This window comes from Anas platyrhynchos, chromosome 14 (genome assembly GCF_047663525.1).
Source record: "Anas platyrhynchos isolate ZD024472 breed Pekin duck chromosome 14, IASCAAS_PekinDuck_T2T, whole genome shotgun sequence".
NCBI classification, from domain to species: Eukaryota; Metazoa; Chordata; class Aves; order Anseriformes; family Anatidae; genus Anas; species Anas platyrhynchos.
The window spans coordinates 7001096-7018894 of record NC_092600.1 but is presented as its reverse complement, the minus strand read 5'-3'; the positions used below and the strand labels follow the sequence as shown (position 1 = coordinate 7018894).

Below are 17799 nucleotides of genomic sequence, written 5' to 3'. Positions count from 1 at the left end.
AGGCAGACCAGCAGCTCGGGGCGCTGTGCTCAGCTCTGCCTCCAGAGAGAAAACAGGCGAAGCCGAGCGCAGAGCCCAGAACATCCCGGCGCTGATAGCAGGCGCGGGCCAAAGCCCCGCGTTGGGGCTGGGCTCAGCTCGGCAGCTGAATCAGCAAATAATTAGCAGGGCCAGAGCCGGAGGATTAGCAGCGCTCCCCTTTCCAGCCATCCAGCCCGGCGTTAACCCTTTCATCCACATCTCCAAAACCCCAAAGCTTTGGGGACTCCTGGGGGGGGAGATGCTGCTGCAGGACCAGCATGGTCGGGGGTGCCCGGGGTGCTGCCCCTCGCCAGACCCCGGCCCTCGCCGCGGTAGCATCCCTGGGAGCCGCTGTGCCGCGGGGCGAGCCGTCAGTCCCGTGCCTGGCGGCTCGTTTGTTCACCTCCGGGCAGCCCGATGACAGCGCTTCCCTTTACTACCAGCTGCAAAAACCTGGCAGCTGATTTAGGAGAGCTCCCGGGGCCCAAAATGTAAACCGTTTTTCACCAGGAATGTATAAGCAAGCCATAAAATAAGGGATTTGGGTCTGGTCACATGGGACAGGCCTCCCATAAAATTGAAGCATTGATCTGTATTTTAGTGAGCAGCTTCGAAGCTGCCCGGATGATTGAAGACCTGAGCTTTAACAAACTCTGTAATCTCCCGCCATACATCTGAAGTGGCATGTTTGAAGTCCGAGGACGAGTTATTTATATTATTTATATAATGCACGGTGAAAGGACATTAGCCGAAGCCGGAGTGCCGGTGGCGGGTATCGTTTGTGGGTAAAAAAAAGCATCGGCCCCGCTGTCCATCATTGTTCCTCGTCGGGGATGCCCTGCGTGGGCACACACCGTTGATGGCCAAGGTGTCCCAAAACCTTCCCAAAACCTCAGGAACTGGGACCCAGCCCTCAAAAGCCACCCTGCAGCTGCTGGGCTGGGACAGGTGTCGGCCCCTCCTGGTGTGGATCACCCCGGTGGCAGGACACGGTGCCCCTTCCCGCTGTGTCACCCACTCCCAGCACGTGTCACCCTGTTTGGGGATGGAGCACCCTGTTCCCTGGGACTGCTGGCTGGGCTGTGCTGGGACAAATCATCGATATCTGAGGAGTCCCTGTGCCTTAGCAAAGCCACGAAGGGAAATCCCCACTGCCACCAGCTCATTTCCATCATCCATGCCTGGCCAGCAGAGATCACATTGATAAATGACAGCAAAGATTGTAAAAGAATGTTCACAAATTAAAAATAAATAAAATAAAATAAAATAAAATAAAATAAAATAAAATAAAATAAAATAAAATAAAATAAAATAAAATAAAATAAAATAAAATAAAATAAAATAAAATAAAATGTAAACCTGGGGGTAAACAAAGTGATTTACAAATTCAGACCAAACTCCAGACAGCTTTGGTGAGGCCAGGGGGAGGCCTGGGACATAGGGGGATTGTGGCAAGGTGCTTCATTTCAGCTATTTAAAACACAGCTTTATTCTTGCCCAGAAGATGTTCCCTCCCTACACTGAATTCACTTCCTGTAATTTAAGGAGTTAGGTAAAAAAAAAAAAAAAAAAAAAAAGTTAAAAGCTGAAATGCAGCTCCTTCAAACCCAAACTGGAACACAAAAACCTGCTGGAGTCACCCACAGCACTTCTCAACCTTTAAACCAAGTTCTTGGCCCTTTCCCTGAACACGGTGCTGCAGCACAAGACATACAAGACCTGCAGGCAGCTCCGCAGGCGTTAGCACCGTGACCTTGTAATCCCAATACCAGATAAACCCAAGGCTCCCCCATGCCCTGCAAATCCTGGCAACCCCGTGCCCAGTAGATCTGCAGCTCAGGCAGGTGCAGCAGCTCGAGCTCAGCCCCTTTTGCCATGAGGGGCTTTGGGGGTGTGTGGAAATTGTGCCTGTGCAGAGACGGGTGGGTGGAGAGTGCCCCAGCAGCCCCGGGCTGCTTCTGGGAGCCCGTGACAGAGTTATTTTTTTCAAAATGCTATTTCTCAGCAGTTTCCTTACGACAGTTTCCTCTGTGACTGCTAAACCCAGGGAATATTGCAGCAGTTCTTGGGTTCCCATAAGGGAAAGGAAGCACATCTCCAAAGCAAACAAATAAATGCCCTTTCCCAAATAACCCCAGCATTACTCCCCACCACAAACCAGCTCCGTCGAGCCTAAACGATTTTTAGGGACACCCTGCACATGAGCTGTTATTACCACACAAAACCCAGCCTCCCAGCAGCATTTTGCAGAGGCTGGAGCCGGGCTGCCGTGCCCTTGGCGGGGCCGAGGTGGCGGCGGGAGGCTGCGATTACCAAATCCCTTGCCCACTTAAGGCAGGCTCCGCGCTCCAGCCTGCACGGGGCATATTTGAAATGCTTCGGGCCAGATTCGGACTCCAAGGTTTCCAAGAGCGGCCGGGAGCGAGCGGGACGGGGTCTGCTTTGTCTCAGGGAGGCAGCACCCGAGCAGCGAGCACTGAGCATCGCGGCGGGCCAGGCGCGGAGGGGGCCGGGGGAAGCATCGCTCCCCTGGGGATGCGGCTCAGCAATGCCCTGGAACAGGAGCCCCCTAACCCAGTGCCACTTAAAGGAGGGATTAAGCCTACAAGATAAGGGTGTAGGGGGGTTATTTTCCCCCCAGAGGTGCCAGAGAAGGTTTTGGCCGGGTGCAGAGTGGATGCCAGCGGTGCAGAGCCCCAGCGTGCTCTGTTCTCAGGGAGCGTGGCAGCGTAAAACCAAAGAAAACACCCAGCATTTCACCGCATGGGGAGAGCATTAGGACAGGCTTTTGGCAGGGGGCAGAGCATCATTTAAATAGGATTTACTTTAAGGAAAGTCAGTGTGTGTTTGCAAGATGCCTGCGAAGTTCTCTTTTCCCCTGGAAATTGCTCCGAGTACCCACTTGGCGCTCACACATCGGCTCTGAAAGGGACCGAGCCCATCACTGCCCACCCTGACCACCAAAACACCCCACAGTCCCTCTCTGCTTTGTGCCAGCTGCTGTATTTCCCAATTTCCAGGGAAATTAGACAAATCAGCTCCTCCTTGGAGCATTTCTGCTGCAGGACAGCGCAGTCAGCCCTGGCTGGCCAGCACCTCCTGCCTTTGCTGCAAGCCCTGGCTGCAGGGCAGGATTTACACCAAAACTGCTGGAGTCCTGTGATTATGTGAAAAATCAGCTTTTGTTAAAAAAAAAGTACATTTTGAAAAGCTTTAAGTGCAATCACTTAAAAACGTGTGTCTGTGTGTGTGTAAATAATTTCGAGTTGGTCCCAGGAGCTTTGCTTGCCTGACTCATGGTTTTTTTATGTATCACAACAGAAAATACTATAAAACATACTTCCAAAGTCTCACAGGGCTTTGGCCTCCTCCGAGTATTCAAAAGCATCAATTACACGAGCATTACGGGCAGGATAGTTTGTACGAACCCTGTTAAAAAGTCAACCTGAGAATTGTGCCTCCAAATCCCCTCGCTGCACCGATGGCTGGAACTGATTTCTGCCCGGGCTCCGGCACGAGTAAATGTTTCAGTTTAAAAACATTGAAAACCATTAAAACCAGGCCGTATGCACTTATTATCGAGAAAATCCCACACAGATGGACTGCATTGAACCGTGAGCAATTATTTTCTGCTGTTCTCGTGAGTTAATGAGATCATCAGGAGTCCCCAGTGGCGTGCCTTTCCCTGCGAGCCCGAGCATCCAGCCTCCTCCTCCGCAGCTCGGGCAGCGCGGCGCTAGCACGGAAACCTCTGCGAGCCCCGGAGGAGCTCGAGAGGCGGCTTTGGAGACCTGGGAGGCAGAAATAGGGACAGAGCCCTGCCTGTGCTGCTCCCATCCCTGCTGTCCGTGCAGCCAGGAGCCCGGCCAGCAGCCGCCCCGTGCACACTCATCCCTCCGGCATGGCCAGAGCAGAAGGTGGGTGAGGTCTGCAGCCTTATCAGCACCAGAGCCCTAATTACCCTCCCAAAGTATAATACTGCGGGCTTGGCCGGTGCCTTACGGGACTGGCTCTCTTAGACAGAAGCTGTTATTGTCCAGATGAGGGGTTTGAAGGCTTGCAAACACAACCCGATCCTCAAAGGGAATTTCTTTTGCTGATGCTTCCCAAGACAAAGAAACATTTCTGCCTGTGCGCCGGCAGATGGGTCTGGCTGCAGGCACGGCTGTTTTTTGTTTTTTGGTTTTTTTTAATGCTCTGGATGGTTTCAGAGCTGCTCACTCCTGCTTTCGATGAGGAACGAAAGCGGGCAGGGGTCGGGCGACCACCGCCGTGCAGGGCAGCGCCCGCATCCTGCAGCTGCCGCTGACCGCTCCGGGAGCACTAATACGCCGCTGTAATCGGTGGTTTAAAGGAGTAATCTGATCAGATGCAGCTAGTTATTATAATGGAATCAGCGACTTTAACAAGCTCCTGCGCAGACTGGATTACTGCGTTCACTCACCCATAGTTCATTAGAGCTTCAGAAAGGGAATCCACGAGAAGTCATGAAATACGATCTCCTAATCTCTCCTAAGCAGGAGAAGCCCAGCTATAAAGAAAATACCTTTTAAAAATACCCGTGAAGTGAATAAATCTCCCCTGTGCTAAAAGGCACAGAAAGCTGACCTGCTAGGGAAGGGGATCTGCTAACTGGATGCATTTTCCGTGCACGCACTTAAAGAGGCTTCGCGAAAGGGCAGCGCGTTTGGGCGGAGGAACAGAGGGCTTTCTGTTTTTCATCGATTGGAAATCTCTTTCCGATGGTTTTCTTAGGGCTCCTGGGGGGAAAAAATAAAAGTCATGGGTGGAGGAAGGAGGCGGGTGGATGCGGTGTCCCTGAGGGGCAGCAGAAAGCCTGGAGGGAGGAAATTCTGCCCATCCTGGAGGGATGCCTGGGTTCTGGTGTCTCTCTCAGGTCCCAAATGCCCTCACTGAATCTGGCACTGGAAATGTCATTTACAGCTAGGAAAGAGCATCCAGCTGGCACCCAAACACCTCCGGGCATCCCCCACAAGTGCCTTGCCCAGGAAGGGTGGTTTTGGTGTCTGACACTGGGAGGCCAGGGTAGGGCTCTCATCTCAGCCTGGCACATCGCTTGGTGCCACCCAGCCATGTGTGCATGTCCCCACGTGGGACATCCTGAGTGGGACACGCAAAGCCAAGCTCCGTGCAGTTTCCCCATCCCCTCTGAACCATCCTGGCCCTTATCAGGAGAGCGTTCAGCATGCGATTAAGCAAAGACTTCATTAATACCAGTGCAGCTGGGACTGCTCAGGGGCTTAACCTGAAGCATGTGCTTCTCCGGCCGAGGTCTCCATGCGCTCCGTGCACATCTGGCTACCGCCCGCCCCTTCCAGACCTTTCTTCTCTCCGCGGGTTATCTAAAGGGGAAGGAAGCCTGAAAGCTGACTCTGTCCTCCAGGGCCGTGTTCATTCCTCGGTGTTCCCGAGGGAGGATTTGGCAGTAAGGAGCGTCGTGGAAAGGAATGTCCCCTGATGGACAGGGCTTAATGGGACACCTCGGCACACACCGCCCAGCAGAGCGGCCAGGGGCACAAACCCCAACCCTGTCCCTGGTGGCATCCCCACACCCTGCCAGCCCCAGCAGCCTCCCTGACCTGTTTTGGCCAGTGTGGAGAGGGGATGCTTGGGGTGGGAGGATGCAGGAGGATGTTTGAGGATGAGGGAGGACGCAGGAGGATGCCCGTGCTCACGCTCAGGGCAGACGCTCTCCCACCAGACACCTCTGCACAAGCATCGGTACCTCTGGATGCACGGGCTCTGCAGACTCCAAACGCGGAGAAATGTTTGACAGAGCAGCATACGTATTCCAAACATCGTTTGATTCATGTTTTAAAGTCCCACTTGCAAGCATACTTCCACAGCTTGGACATCAATCACTGCAAATATGTTCTTATAAACAAAGCAATACAGACTGACTGTCTCTTCCACCCCTACCATATGCAGGTCACCGGGCAGCACCCCGAGGAGAGGCTTTTTCCAGCGCATCTGAGCCTGCCCCTGGCAGCAGCCACCACAGGTAGCTTGGGAAAAAGCAACGGGAAACCTATTACTGGTGACATGCTGTTACCTAAGGGCCTGGTAGTCCAAAACAAGGCAGCTGAGTCCTCCACTGCTGCCCTGAAGATGACGTGGTGCCGATGGGTGGCTGTCCTCCTGGTGCCCAGCTGTCCCTTCGGCTCCTCACCTCCATCACTCAGATCCCCCAAACACACACCAGGCAGGGATGGGAATGCTGTAGAAAGGACAGAGCATTTCCCAGCACCCAGGGTTTCCCCATTTGGCTTCATGTTTGTATGCTTATTGAGGGCAGGAGCATCATTTCATTTTATTCTTCAGCCCTTGAGCTCTGACGGTTGCATCTAATGCCTGGTCACTAAGAAATTCCTCCTGCAGACCTGTGGATTTTGAAGCCTTTACAAACCAAACTCTGCTTAGGGCACTCAGCGAAGTGCAGGATCCCGCCGGTAGGCAACTCTCCCCCTCCTCAGCCTTCTGTTTAGGAAAAATAAATAGGAAAGAATCCAGCAGCGGCGCTTTCCTCCTGCTGCACGAGATGGATCGGCGCTCACAACCGCAGAAAAAACCTTCCCAACGTGATCCAGCCCAGCACTTTGTCCTGAAATGCTCTGCTACGTATAAATAAATGGCTCCTCTGGAGCAGGGTGACACATTCCAGCTCCAGACAGTGACACTGACGGATGGAATCAGCCTGGAAGTTTAACGGGAACATGGCGCTGGTGGAGCCGGCAAAGGGAAATTTATGGGGGATTTGACAGAGGAAGAGGAAAAACACTGGCGTTTGCTGCTCAGGGCGAGGAGGACGGGCCAGCACCCAGCTCGGCGAGGTGTGGTTTGTCAGGGCAGCTCGGGAGTGGGTCTTGTGGCTGTCCCTCTGTCCCCTGGGCAGCAAAGAGGTCCAGTTCTGATTGTTGGTCATGAAACAACATCTAGGAAACCAGCCAGCACCCCAGCTCTCCATTTCTGACACGTATATTTGGGATTTTCCTCCCCCGGCCTCACACCGCAGCCCTGCAGGCCCTGCAGCATCTCTGGCTGCATCTCGCCTGAGTCAGCCCGCAGCGGCTGCGATGGCCCCAGATAGCAGCGAGGGGCTCGGCCAGAGGGCTGCAGGGGGGCGATTAGCGAGGAGACAGCTCCTGTCTGCTCCCACAGGGGGCCGGGGGAGGCTCGGCCAGCTGGGGGCTGATCTGCTCCGGGGCATTTCCCCATGGGGCGGCGGTGACAGAGGCGTGTTGCCAGCCCTGTCCTGCCAGGCGCCAGGGCAGGAGGGGGGGAAAAATGTCCTTGCTGCTCTAGGGAGACTGACTGGGCTCATTATCAGCACAGGAGGAACTTGGGCAGAGGGGCAAATAGAAGTTTCTTTGCCTGGTGAGGTGTTTTTTCCTCAGCACAGCACGCTCAGCTGCACCGCTCATAAGCCTCCTGCTGCTCCAGGCCCAAAGCGACCACTCTCCCAAAAATCCTAGTTGGATTTAACACCAATGACTGTGGGCCTGGTGCAGCCCATTGGGGCCTTATTCTGTGTCCAGCAGTTTTGCTCCCAGCCACTGCTCCGGCCTCCATTTCTGTGCCTATTTGTACCCCTACAAATACATCGGGGCAGCGCGAGCTCACCAGGGAGCTGTGGGGAAGTTACCTTCATTTGGTGGGGATGTGTGTGAGAGAGGGGGAGAAATGGCTTCCTCGTCCCACATGCTGAATAATGACATCCATATGAAGAAAGCCAAGGACTGAGCAGGGGAAAGGGACCGGCAGAGGCCTTTATCTGGCATAATCAGAGAAAGATCAGCTGCAGCGCGCGAGGGAAACCCGCCGCACACAGGAGACCCAGCCCATCTAAGGTTTCGGCTCTGGTTAATGACACTGTAAATTAGGCCTGTCATCTTCAGAAATGATATTTCTTTCGGTTTCGGCTCGAGAAAACAACAACAACCATCCGAAAGGGAGATGTGGCAGCAGAGAGGCCTGGCCCCCGGCTCATCCCGGGTGAGGGAACGCGAAGAGCAGCACCCTTATGGCCGGGCAGGTTCACCCCCATCTGTACTGATGGTGTTTGCCAGAGGGCAGGGCAGGGAGCTCAGAGCCATCAGGCTGGGTTTTTGGGAGCCAGCTGCATGACAAACATAGCCAAAGACCCCATAGAGAGGCATCTATGCCCAAATCGGGGTCTGATGGCACTCACTGGGAGGGCGGCCCTCCAGCTAAGTGAGCTCTTGTCCCTCTGTATTTTAATATATATTAATTTATATTAAATATATATTAATATATAATATATATAATTATACTAAAAATATATTTTAATATATATTACATATAAATATATTCCTATATAATATATATATTTAATATATGTATATGATATTGTTGATGTTTTAATTGCAGCCTTAGGAATTACCGGGATTTTTTGGGAGTGGATCATCTAAAAACAAGGATTTTACGAAGGGGCCTTGACAGCACCTCCTTGGAAAAGGCTGCTTGTTCGCCCACGAATCAGGCCCCAAATGCAGCTGAACCCAGAGCCAGGCTCCTGCTACCCTCTGCCAGCGCTGGCAGCAGCAGGGGAGAAGGCAAAACACCGCCAGTGCCCCTCTCCTCGCCTGGATTCTGTAAAAACATCCCCGGCGAGACAGAGGGCGGGTTTCGGGGCATTTATAGCGTAAAACAAACCTCTTTCTTTCGCCCAAACAAGATGCTTCCTGCAGAAATGGCTTTTATTTATTTTATTTTTCTTTTACTGGTTTCTCAAAGGGGAGGACTGGTTTGCACGAAGCTGCCCCAAATGTTTCCAAGCAAAGTTTAACAGAAAACTGGAGTTTCGATTAAAGACATTTTAATGGGGATGGCTTGTTTTCCCTTCACGTTCACTTTCTGGGAAACAAGGAGCCAAGAGCAGAAATATCTTCAGCTCAAAGCAAAGTATTTTGTTTCATTTTTGACAAGTGTGGGGTGGGGACCATCAGCATTTTTACAGAAGAGTTTTCCTCCAAATAAGCTAGATTTTAAGCTTTTTTTTTCCAGAGCACATTAGGAGGGCTCAGACACTGACATACAATAAATGTACTCATTATTCTCCACGGCTCTGGATTCACTTTTCCATTCCCAGCACATCCCCAGCTGGGACACCCCAAAAGCCATGCATGGGGTGTTGGGGTGGCTGCCCACGGCAGATAACAGCATCACGTTCGCCACCTCCTTGGGCACAGTGTGGGGCCGGTGTGTCTGCAATGCTTCTCCCACATGGTATTTTGGGAGCACATTCCGACGGGATGGGGATGAACCAGGCATCCAGGACAGCCCCTCCTGCCACCCCCCTCCTTATCGTGCAGGTTTGCACCTATAAAAGCCAGGATGGCGAGGCAGAGGCTTGGGTACAACCAGTGATCAACGCAAATTTCTGTGCTGAAATGTTTTAACCAAAGATACGGTTGCTTTGCAAATCTCCAGATTTTTACTTCTCCCCATTTTTATTTTTTTATTATTATTATTATTATTATTATTATTTTTTATCATAAACCCAAACTCAAAGAAACAACAAAACTGACTGACCCCCAGCTCCTTCGCCATCTCCTCCCCCCAAGCTTTTCATCCTAAAAAGGAAAATATTTGCAGCCCTGGTCTGATCCCGGCTGCACTCCTGCTTCTGCCATCTCCCGCTTATGAAATGGGAAAGGAGGGTGGAAAAAAGCACTAAAATTATTTAAAACCCCCAGCCCCCAAATAATTTTCAGTTGTGAAAAAGTCTTAGCAGATGCTTGTTAATTTTTAAAATCATCACAAATGGCAGAAAATGAACCTGGTCTTGAAAAACCAGCCTGCACCACTTGCTGCAGCCTTACAGCAGCCTGGTGGCTGTACAAATCTGGGGACAGCGGGGTCCCCATGCTCCCTGACCCCCAGCTCCATCCCAGCCCCTCTTTCCCCCTTTTCCCTACGTCTCTCCCCCCAAACCTCGAGTTTCCTTCAGGTTTTCATCTTTGCTCAGCTTCATTTCCTGCCTCCGGCTTTCGAGCCTCCTGACCACTTTAATAAATTTGTGGCATCTGCCTTTTCTCTGCTTAACGCAGGGTGCTTCGTCTGCATTTTTTCCCCCACCACATTTGAAGAGGCGCACGAGCCGCTCACACTCACGGGATAGCAGCGGGGGAACGGGTCCGTTTGGGCTGATAAAGCCAATTCTTGTTACCCTTCCTGTGAAACTGCACCAGGAGCTGTGGGAATAAACCAGGCTCCAAGAAGGGTTTATATCAGGAGGCATAACGCTAGTTCTGGTCTAATGTGGGGGCACTGGTTCCCATCCATCAGTATCCCCAGCAACTGGATCATTTGAGGCAGGCGGCTGCAGCTGAGCTGCACAGCCGTGGCAAATCTGCAGATTTTGGTAGGGAGCAGGGCTTGGGGTGTCGCGGAGAGGCTGGGCTGCCTATAGGAAAGCAGCTCCTCTGCCCCCACACAGCGGAGAAGCGATTCCTACACCAGTAATAGAGGAGCATCCACACTGATAATGCCCCCAAACAGAGATTGTTCTTGTTGCTGTGTAGTGCTGGGAAGGCTTAGCCCAGATCATGGCACCAGGAGCTCTGCGAAGGGACCTGGAATTGCTCCAGGCCGCTTCTAGTCCAAATGTAGTAGAAAACCACAGTGGCTAGGCATGGAGAGAAGGGTGGGAAGCCCCGATCCTCAGAAATGCTCTAAGCCTAGGGGACCGTGGGCAGGGCACCTGGCACCACCAGGAGGGCAGACGGAAGGGGAGAAGCTCCCCACACCGCAGCCCCTCGCCTTTTTCCACGCACATGCGGGCGAGGCGGCCCAAACCTGCGCTCCCATCAGGACGAAGGGAAAGTTGGAGGCACCGGCCCGGCTCTCACCCACCCGGATGCAGCAGCTTGTCTCCAGCCATGCCCCAAACCAGATGCTGGAGACGAAGACGCCAGGAGCTGCCTTAATAAGCGATTATGCAATCCTTCTCTCATGGAGGAAATGTCTTTCCCAATCCCCAGCCATTAGCAGTTGGCTTATGCCCTGGAGCATGACATTTTAGAGCCCTTGTAAATTTGCTTCAGGAGTGGAAAGAGTACGGAGGAGGGGCGGGCGCTGGTTTTTGTCAGGGACCTGCACCAGCCCGTGGCTCCTCGCTGCCTCTCCCTGCAGCCGGGGAGATGCCACCAAACCCACAGGCGGCCCCAAACCCACTGCAGGGCACCTCTTGCAGCTGCCCTGAGGGGCTCAGTGAGGTCTCTGCAGGGAATTTGGGTGGGAGGCTGAGGATTTAGGGCAGCAGCACGGCTCCTGCTTCATTGCTCAGGTTCCTTCTGGATGAGGACAGGCCACTTGGAGCTGACCATGGGCACTTGGGGCTCACCATGCGCACAGGGTACCTGCGCCATGACCTGGCGCTCACAGATCCTTTTTTCCATATTTTTCAACCATGTGCCTGTAACAGGTAATGGAAAATAAAGAGAAAATCCCCTCTGTGGCAGGTAGAGACCCCTTCCACTGATTTCATTAGCCGTCAGCTCAGGGAATGGCACTCGGGGCACCCTCACCAGCTCAGAGCAGAGATTTGGGGATGGGATCCAGCAGGGAGCGCCGAGGCTGCCACGAAATCCCCCCCCTGCCTATTGTTTGCATCCAAACGCAACTGCAAATTGACACGGGACGTCTTTGGGGATCGGCCCTGCTCCGTCAGCACAATGAGCCGTTGTTGATACGGCCGCAGCAATTTTCCAGGTTAATTTATGGCCGCCACACCCCATTAGCGGCAATAAATGTGGAGCCCGGTTTTGCCGAAATTGTGAGTTACGATTTTTCAAATAAATACATTTTCCTATAAACCAGCGCTCTGTTTAGCTTGAATGTTCCTCACAGACACATCCATCTACATAAAATACACAGGAGAGGAAGCTGAGCTGTGACTTTGCTCTGATGACATAAAAACTTCTGTAAACACGATGTCATTTACAGTACGCGCGAGGAGAGAGGAAAAAAATAAACACCGAGCGCCTGGCGCATCCCTTCAGGAGCACATGGAAAATTTAATAATCTTTTTTCCATAAAGCTTTGTTTTCCTTTTGATTTATCCAGACAAGGCAGGGGCTGCTTGGCCATAAATAGATTGTATTTCTCGAGAGGCAATGGTTGCAGTCATCCTTTATGTGGCGGGGAGGGCAGGCGCGGGAGACGTGTATACAGAGGAGATGCCAGGGATAACTGCTGGGAACAGGGGGGCTCGGGCTCAGCACGCCACGGCCACCACAACGGGACGTGCCTGGGGGTGAGGAGCCACGGGGTTTGTCCCCAGATTCCCCCCCCATTCCTTTGGCAGGGCTTTGGCAAGCAGCAGCCTGTCCCCGCGCTCGCTTAATAGTTTGGGAAGGAAAGGAAAACCCTTTTGGAGTCCTCTCCAGAAGTCTAGGGAGGCCGAGAGCTCTGTGCTGCTGTCACCTCGGGACAGAATTTGGGGTTGGGAAGGCAGCGGGACGAGGAGGGGCCGTGGCTGTGCCTGTTCAGCTTTGGGAGAGCCGTGCTGCACCCCAGGTCCCTTGCCCTGCGTTTCCAAAAGCCCAGCTGCGTGGGCACATCCCGGCGGCCTCACCGGTGCCGTGACAGCAGCAGCGGGACCACAAGCAGCAGGTTTGGAGCCCGTGCTGGGACAGGCAGCAGCTCTGCAAGGGCTGCGTGGTGCTCTGCTGTGATGCTCCAGCACCTCGCCTGGGTGCAAGCAGCCCCCGTGCCTCCAGCACTCACCTGTGCACCCAAGCAGGGTTTCGAAGCTGCAGCGCTTGGAGCCAGCCCCGCTCCACCCCATAAACCCTCCCCAGAACCACAGCCCGCCCTGCCTCAGTTTCCCCAGGCCTTCTGCAGCCGTTCCCCGAGGCCCGGAGGAGCAGCCAGGCTGGGAGGTGCTGAGTGATTATTATTGCGTTATTCCAGGCCGGTGCTATAAATACCCGGGGGCACCTTCAGACACAACCCAGCTGCCCCGGGCTCAGCCCCGCTCCTGCAGGGGGGGCTCGGAGGCACGGCTGGGTGCGGAGCTACCCGGGGGCACAGCCTGCCCTGGAGGGGGGGGCACAACCCCATGGGGAGGGGGGCATCAGGGCCGGATCCTTCCCGGCGGCGCCCCTGCAGGGAGATGCTAGCGGGGAAGACAAGGGGAATATTTTACGGGGCTGCAATGTAAACAGAGCTGGAGCAGAGCCCCTTTTTATGGAGTCCCTGTCCTGCCAGGGCATCTGCCAAGGCCCTGATTTACGCTCCTATTTAGATAAGGGAGCAGGGGAGGGGGGAGAAGAGCTGGCGTCAAAGTCACAGGACACCCTGCGCTGCCGCGCGCCGGGCGCTGATAAGGAGGTGGCCGAGGGTTTGGGGCCGAATCCACAGCCCCGCGCGGGGCAGGTGATGGGAGCTGAGCGGGGAGGCTCCCGGGGTGCTGGGGGCTGCAGAGACCCTCGATAACCTCCCCCCGTGGCCATGTGTGGCACCGGCCCCCTCGCCCCCGGCTGGCTGCGAGGGCAGGAAGCCTTTCCCCAGGAAGGATTTGAAGGAAAACAGGTGGAGAGAAACCCGGCTCCTCCGCGATGCGAGCCGTAAATCGCCCGATCCGAAACGCTCGGCGTTTCCCCCCAATCACGAGCGGGGAGACGTGAAATTAAAGAAACTCACCAAAAGCTTGAGAAGTGCTAAATTTGGACGCCATGACAAAGGCAGTCTGGTTTGATTTAGAAGGTGTCGGAGTGAAAAGGGCTCCGGTTTTATTATTTTATTAAAACACGAAAAGATTAGAACGATTTTCCAAAGGAAAAGCACCACGCTGGTCCCGCTATTTGCTCAGCTGAGCCCCTCCAAAAAGCACAGGGTCCGGGGACCTCTTTTTTGGGGGGGATAAAGCAGGATAATGCCCAGGTTGGGGCTGGGCTCACTTCCCTCTGGTGTTGCTGGGCCGAGGCGATGCTGTAACGCCCAGCTCCAGCAGGATGAGGTTGTCAGCAGGCTGTGCAATGCCGGGCTCTGGTGATGGGAGGCTTTTGGGCAGCCCCCAGCCCAGTGGTTTGCTGAATCAGGGCTTTTTGGGGCTGGGGAGGGGCTCAGTGAGGAGGCCAAGGGGACCTGGGCACCGTAGGCGATGCTGTGCCCGCACCCTGCGGCTCTCCCAGGCAGGCACCAGCACCCCACGGCCCCACGCAGGGCTCGGGGATCCCACCCAGACCCCAGTTTGGGAGGGAATGGGGCGGTGTGGGGGGGACAGGGGGGGACACGATGACTTATCCAAGGCCCGACTCCAACGGCGGGGTAATCGCTAGCAAATGTTTGCAGGGCGCTTGTATAAAGCGGGAGGGGAAGGGGGGGGCTTTGCATCATCTAAGAAAAAAGCAGGGGGGTGAAGCGGGGCTGGGCCAGTTTGCTCCCCCCCAGCTGCTGGGGCCCGGCAGCAGCAGAGACCCCCTCGCACCCTGCCCCGGCTGACCGGGGTGGGGGCTGGCCCCCGGCCTCCTGCCTTTGCAACTCGCCTTGTAAGAGCTAACGATGGAAAATCCGAGGCATTTAAGTGGCTCCCGAATCCGCCCGGGAACCGTGATTGAGAGAAGTCAAATAAAATTTGTCATCTTTAAAATGCAGGAGGACGTTAATGGTGTGTTAGCCCGGATGATTAATACAAGCGCCTGCAAACAACCCTCCAACGTTTCCACCCTCCGCTGCAAGATGAATCGCTGCAAAGCGCCGCTAATCGCTAACATACCTCGGGCCCAAAGCCCCTTCCTGCCCCGCCGTGCCGCGATCACCACCGCAGTGCCCGGGCTGTCCTCACTGGGACAAACTGGGGAAGGTCCCAGTGTCACCTGGCCGGGCTGGGACCTGGGTGCTGTCACCCCAGCAGCCGTCACCCGTGGGTGCAGGGGAGAGCGGGATAATGGCCCCAGCAGGGCTCAGGTTTGGGGCTGCGGCGGGTACAGGTTCCCAGCCCCAGTGGGACAAACTGGGACAAACTGGGACGGGGTAACACAGGGCACGTCCCCTGAACCCATTGCCCTGTTGTGTTGCATATGTTTGCATGCAGAGTATAATTTTTATATATTTATATGTGTGCAGTGTCTGCATGGCTGCACACGTGTGTACGTGCAAGGCCTGCACTGTGCACGTGCACAAAACGTGTGTGTGTGCAGCCCTGAGGGAGTGTGCAGCACCCTGCGCGTGGGTGCGTGCCCGTGAGCTGTGCCCGCAGCCCGTGCCCGTGCCGGTTGTGCTGTGCACAGCCCAGCGAGGCGTGCAGCACCTCCCGCTCGAGACGTGGGGGTCTTTGTGTGAGCTGCACGTGTGCGGCGGACCCGTGTGTGTGCGGCGTGCAGTCGTGCAATGCAGCGGTGTGCTGCACACGCGTGTGCAACGTGCCCCGAGTGATGGGAGCCCACCCCATGCGCCCAGCCTACGGACACCCAAAGGACACCCCACGGTGCCTTCACCCCGCTCCCCGACGTGCTCCAAGCACCCTTGGCCCTCCGGGTGCTGCCGTGCCCTGGCCACACCGCATCACACTCCCGTGGGGTCTCCCCTGCGTGGGTCTGGGACCCTGCCCCGGGACTGCGGCCCCCAGGGGCTCTCCTGGCCCGGCCGTCGGGGATGCAGCACCCGTGGCTTCCCCGCTGCCACCCCTCGCCCCCCGACGGGCGCTGCGCTCCGGGGAAGGGGGCTCGGGCACCCCCGCCACCGGCAGCAGAAAAGCGAAGGGGATCGAGCGGCGACGGGGCAGCAGCTGGGGTCCCCCCTCGGGTCACTCCTCGCCCCCTTCTCCCCGCGGGCAGGGACCAAGCAGGAGGAGAAAGCGAGCGGCGGAGGTGCGAGCCCAAAGAAACCGAGCCGGGAGCGCGGCGCACGCCCCCCTCCGCCGCCCCGCTCCCCCCGGGGCCCCCGAGCATCCTCCCCTGCCCATTGGCTCCGCGGCGGGGGGGGGAGCCCCGGGGGCCCCCCGGCCCTATATAAAGGCAAAGCTGGGGAGGCTCCAGAAGGGGTTAAAAAAAAAAAAAAAAGAAAAAAAAAAAAGAAAAAAAAAAGGAGCCAACAACGAAACAACCCAAACCCCAAAGCCAGCCGCCGCCGCCGCCGCCGCAGCCCCACGGAGGAGCGTCCCGTCGTCGCCGTCGACCTCGTCCTCGTCCCCATCCTCGTCCCCATCCCTGTCCCCATCCCTGTCCCTGTCCCCGTCCCCTCTCCCCGCCGCCCCCAGCCGGGCAGCGCTCCCCGGGCGGCCCCCGCGGCCATGGTGCGGTGCTGAGCGCGGCCCCCGGGGCCAGCGGGGCGGACCATGAACCTGGTGGGGGGCTACCAGCACCACCACCACCACCACCACCACCACATGCTGCACGACCCCTTCCTCTTCGGGCCGGCGGCGCGGTGCCACCAGGAGCGCACCTATTTCCCCGGCTGGGTGCTCAGCCCGGCCGAGGTGACCCCCGAGCTCCCCGGGCAGAGCCCTAATTACGGCCCCGCCGAGTACGGCCCGGCCGGCCAGGGGAGGCTGGAGGCTCTCAGCGGTCGCCTGGGTCGAAGGAAAGGGGTCGGGGGACCCAAAAAGGAGAGGAGGAGGACGGAGAGCATCAACAGCGCCTTCGCCGAGCTCCGCGAGTGCATCCCCAACGTGCCCGCCGACACCAAGCTCTCCAAAATCAAGACGCTGCGCCTGGCCACCAGCTACATCGCCTACCTGATGGAGGTGCTGGCCAAGGACAGCCAGCCCGGGGACCCCGAGGGCTTCAAAGCCGAGCTGAAGAAGGCCGACGGCCGGGACAACAAGAGGAAAAGGGAGACGGTAAGCGGGGGGCCCGGGCCCCTTTCCCCTGCGCTGCCCGGCCCCGCTGCCCAGCGCCCCGCCGGGGCTGGGGGGACACCCTGCCGGAGATTTTGCCTTTTTTTTTTTTTTTTTTCTCCCCCCCCTTTTTCCCCTAGAAAAAAAAAAAAAAAAAGAATAAAAAAGCGGAGGAAAAGCCGCCCCGACGGCTCCGGGGCTGCGCTCCCGGCTCCCGGGCGCGTTCCCCGAGGGATTTGGGGCGGGCGGGCGGGGGGCGCTTCGTCCTGCCCCTGTCCCGGCTGCTGCCCGGGGGGAACCGCGGGTCTCCCCGCTGCAGAAAAAAGCCAAAAAAAAAAAAAAAAAAAGGGAGAGAGAGAGAAAACAAATCCCCGCTCCGCTCCTCACCGCTCTTTTCTCCCCGTCTCCCCTCCCTCCCGCAGCAGCCCGAGGTCTACTCCTCGCAGCCCTTGGGCCACGGCGAGAAGAAGCTGAAGGGCCGCACGGGGTGGCCCCAGCAGGTCTGGGCTCTGGAACTGAACCCCTGAGCCCCGCTCCATGACCGACCCCTGCCCGGCTCGGCTCTGCCCGGAGCGCGGCGGCTCCCCCCGGGCACGGGCAGCGGGGCCCCGCCGGGACGCGAGCGAGGGCCGGATCCTGCCCGCCCCGTCGGCGGCCGGGCTCAATCCACCCTCGCCCCGCCGCCTTCCTTCTTGCCTTCCTTCCTTCTTTCTTCCCTTCCCGAGCCGGGCCGGGCCGGGCCGGTGTCACTCGGTCGCTGCTGTAAAGCCCCGAGCCGCGTGGCTGCGTTGAAACTACCTAGAGGTGCATTTGGGACCGCTCCTGGGCCGGGTTTTCTACCTCAGCTCCGCACGACCACTTCCCGAGGGACCGGGCGCGCCGCAGCACGTATTTAAAAAACTGACTGCTTCGAAACCAGCCGCAAAAGCGAACGAATAAAAACTTAAACTTCA

General features: G+C 56.4%; 1 protein-coding gene across 2 annotated transcripts; it reads left to right on the top strand.

Moving 5' to 3' along the window:
* Window positions 1-16128: 16128 nt before the first annotated feature.
* HAND1 (heart and neural crest derivatives expressed 1) lies at window positions 16129-17799 on the top strand. Of its 2 annotated transcripts, none has more exons than XM_038186404.2 (2): window positions 16129-16849; window positions 17272-17799. In XM_038186404.2, the coding sequence occupies exons 1-2, from the start codon at window positions 16346-16348 to the stop codon at window positions 17371-17373; spliced, it is 606 nt and encodes a 201-aa protein (XP_038042332.1). In that variant the 5' UTR covers window positions 16129-16345; the 3' UTR covers window positions 17374-17799. The 2 variants fall into 2 exon arrangements, with proteins under 2 accessions (XP_038042332.1, XP_027324462.1); XM_027468661.3 differs by having other exon boundaries at window positions 16134-16849; window positions 17269-17799.

Coding starts and splice junctions, on each gene's coding strand:
- HAND1 (XM_027468661.3), top strand. CDS start 16,346: ATGAACCTGGTGGGGGGCTACCAGCACCACCACCACCACCACCACCAC. Junction 16,850..17,268: donor ACAAGAGGAAAAGGGAGACG/GTAAGCGGGGGG, acceptor TCCCTCCCGCAG/CAGCCCGAGGTCTACTCCTC.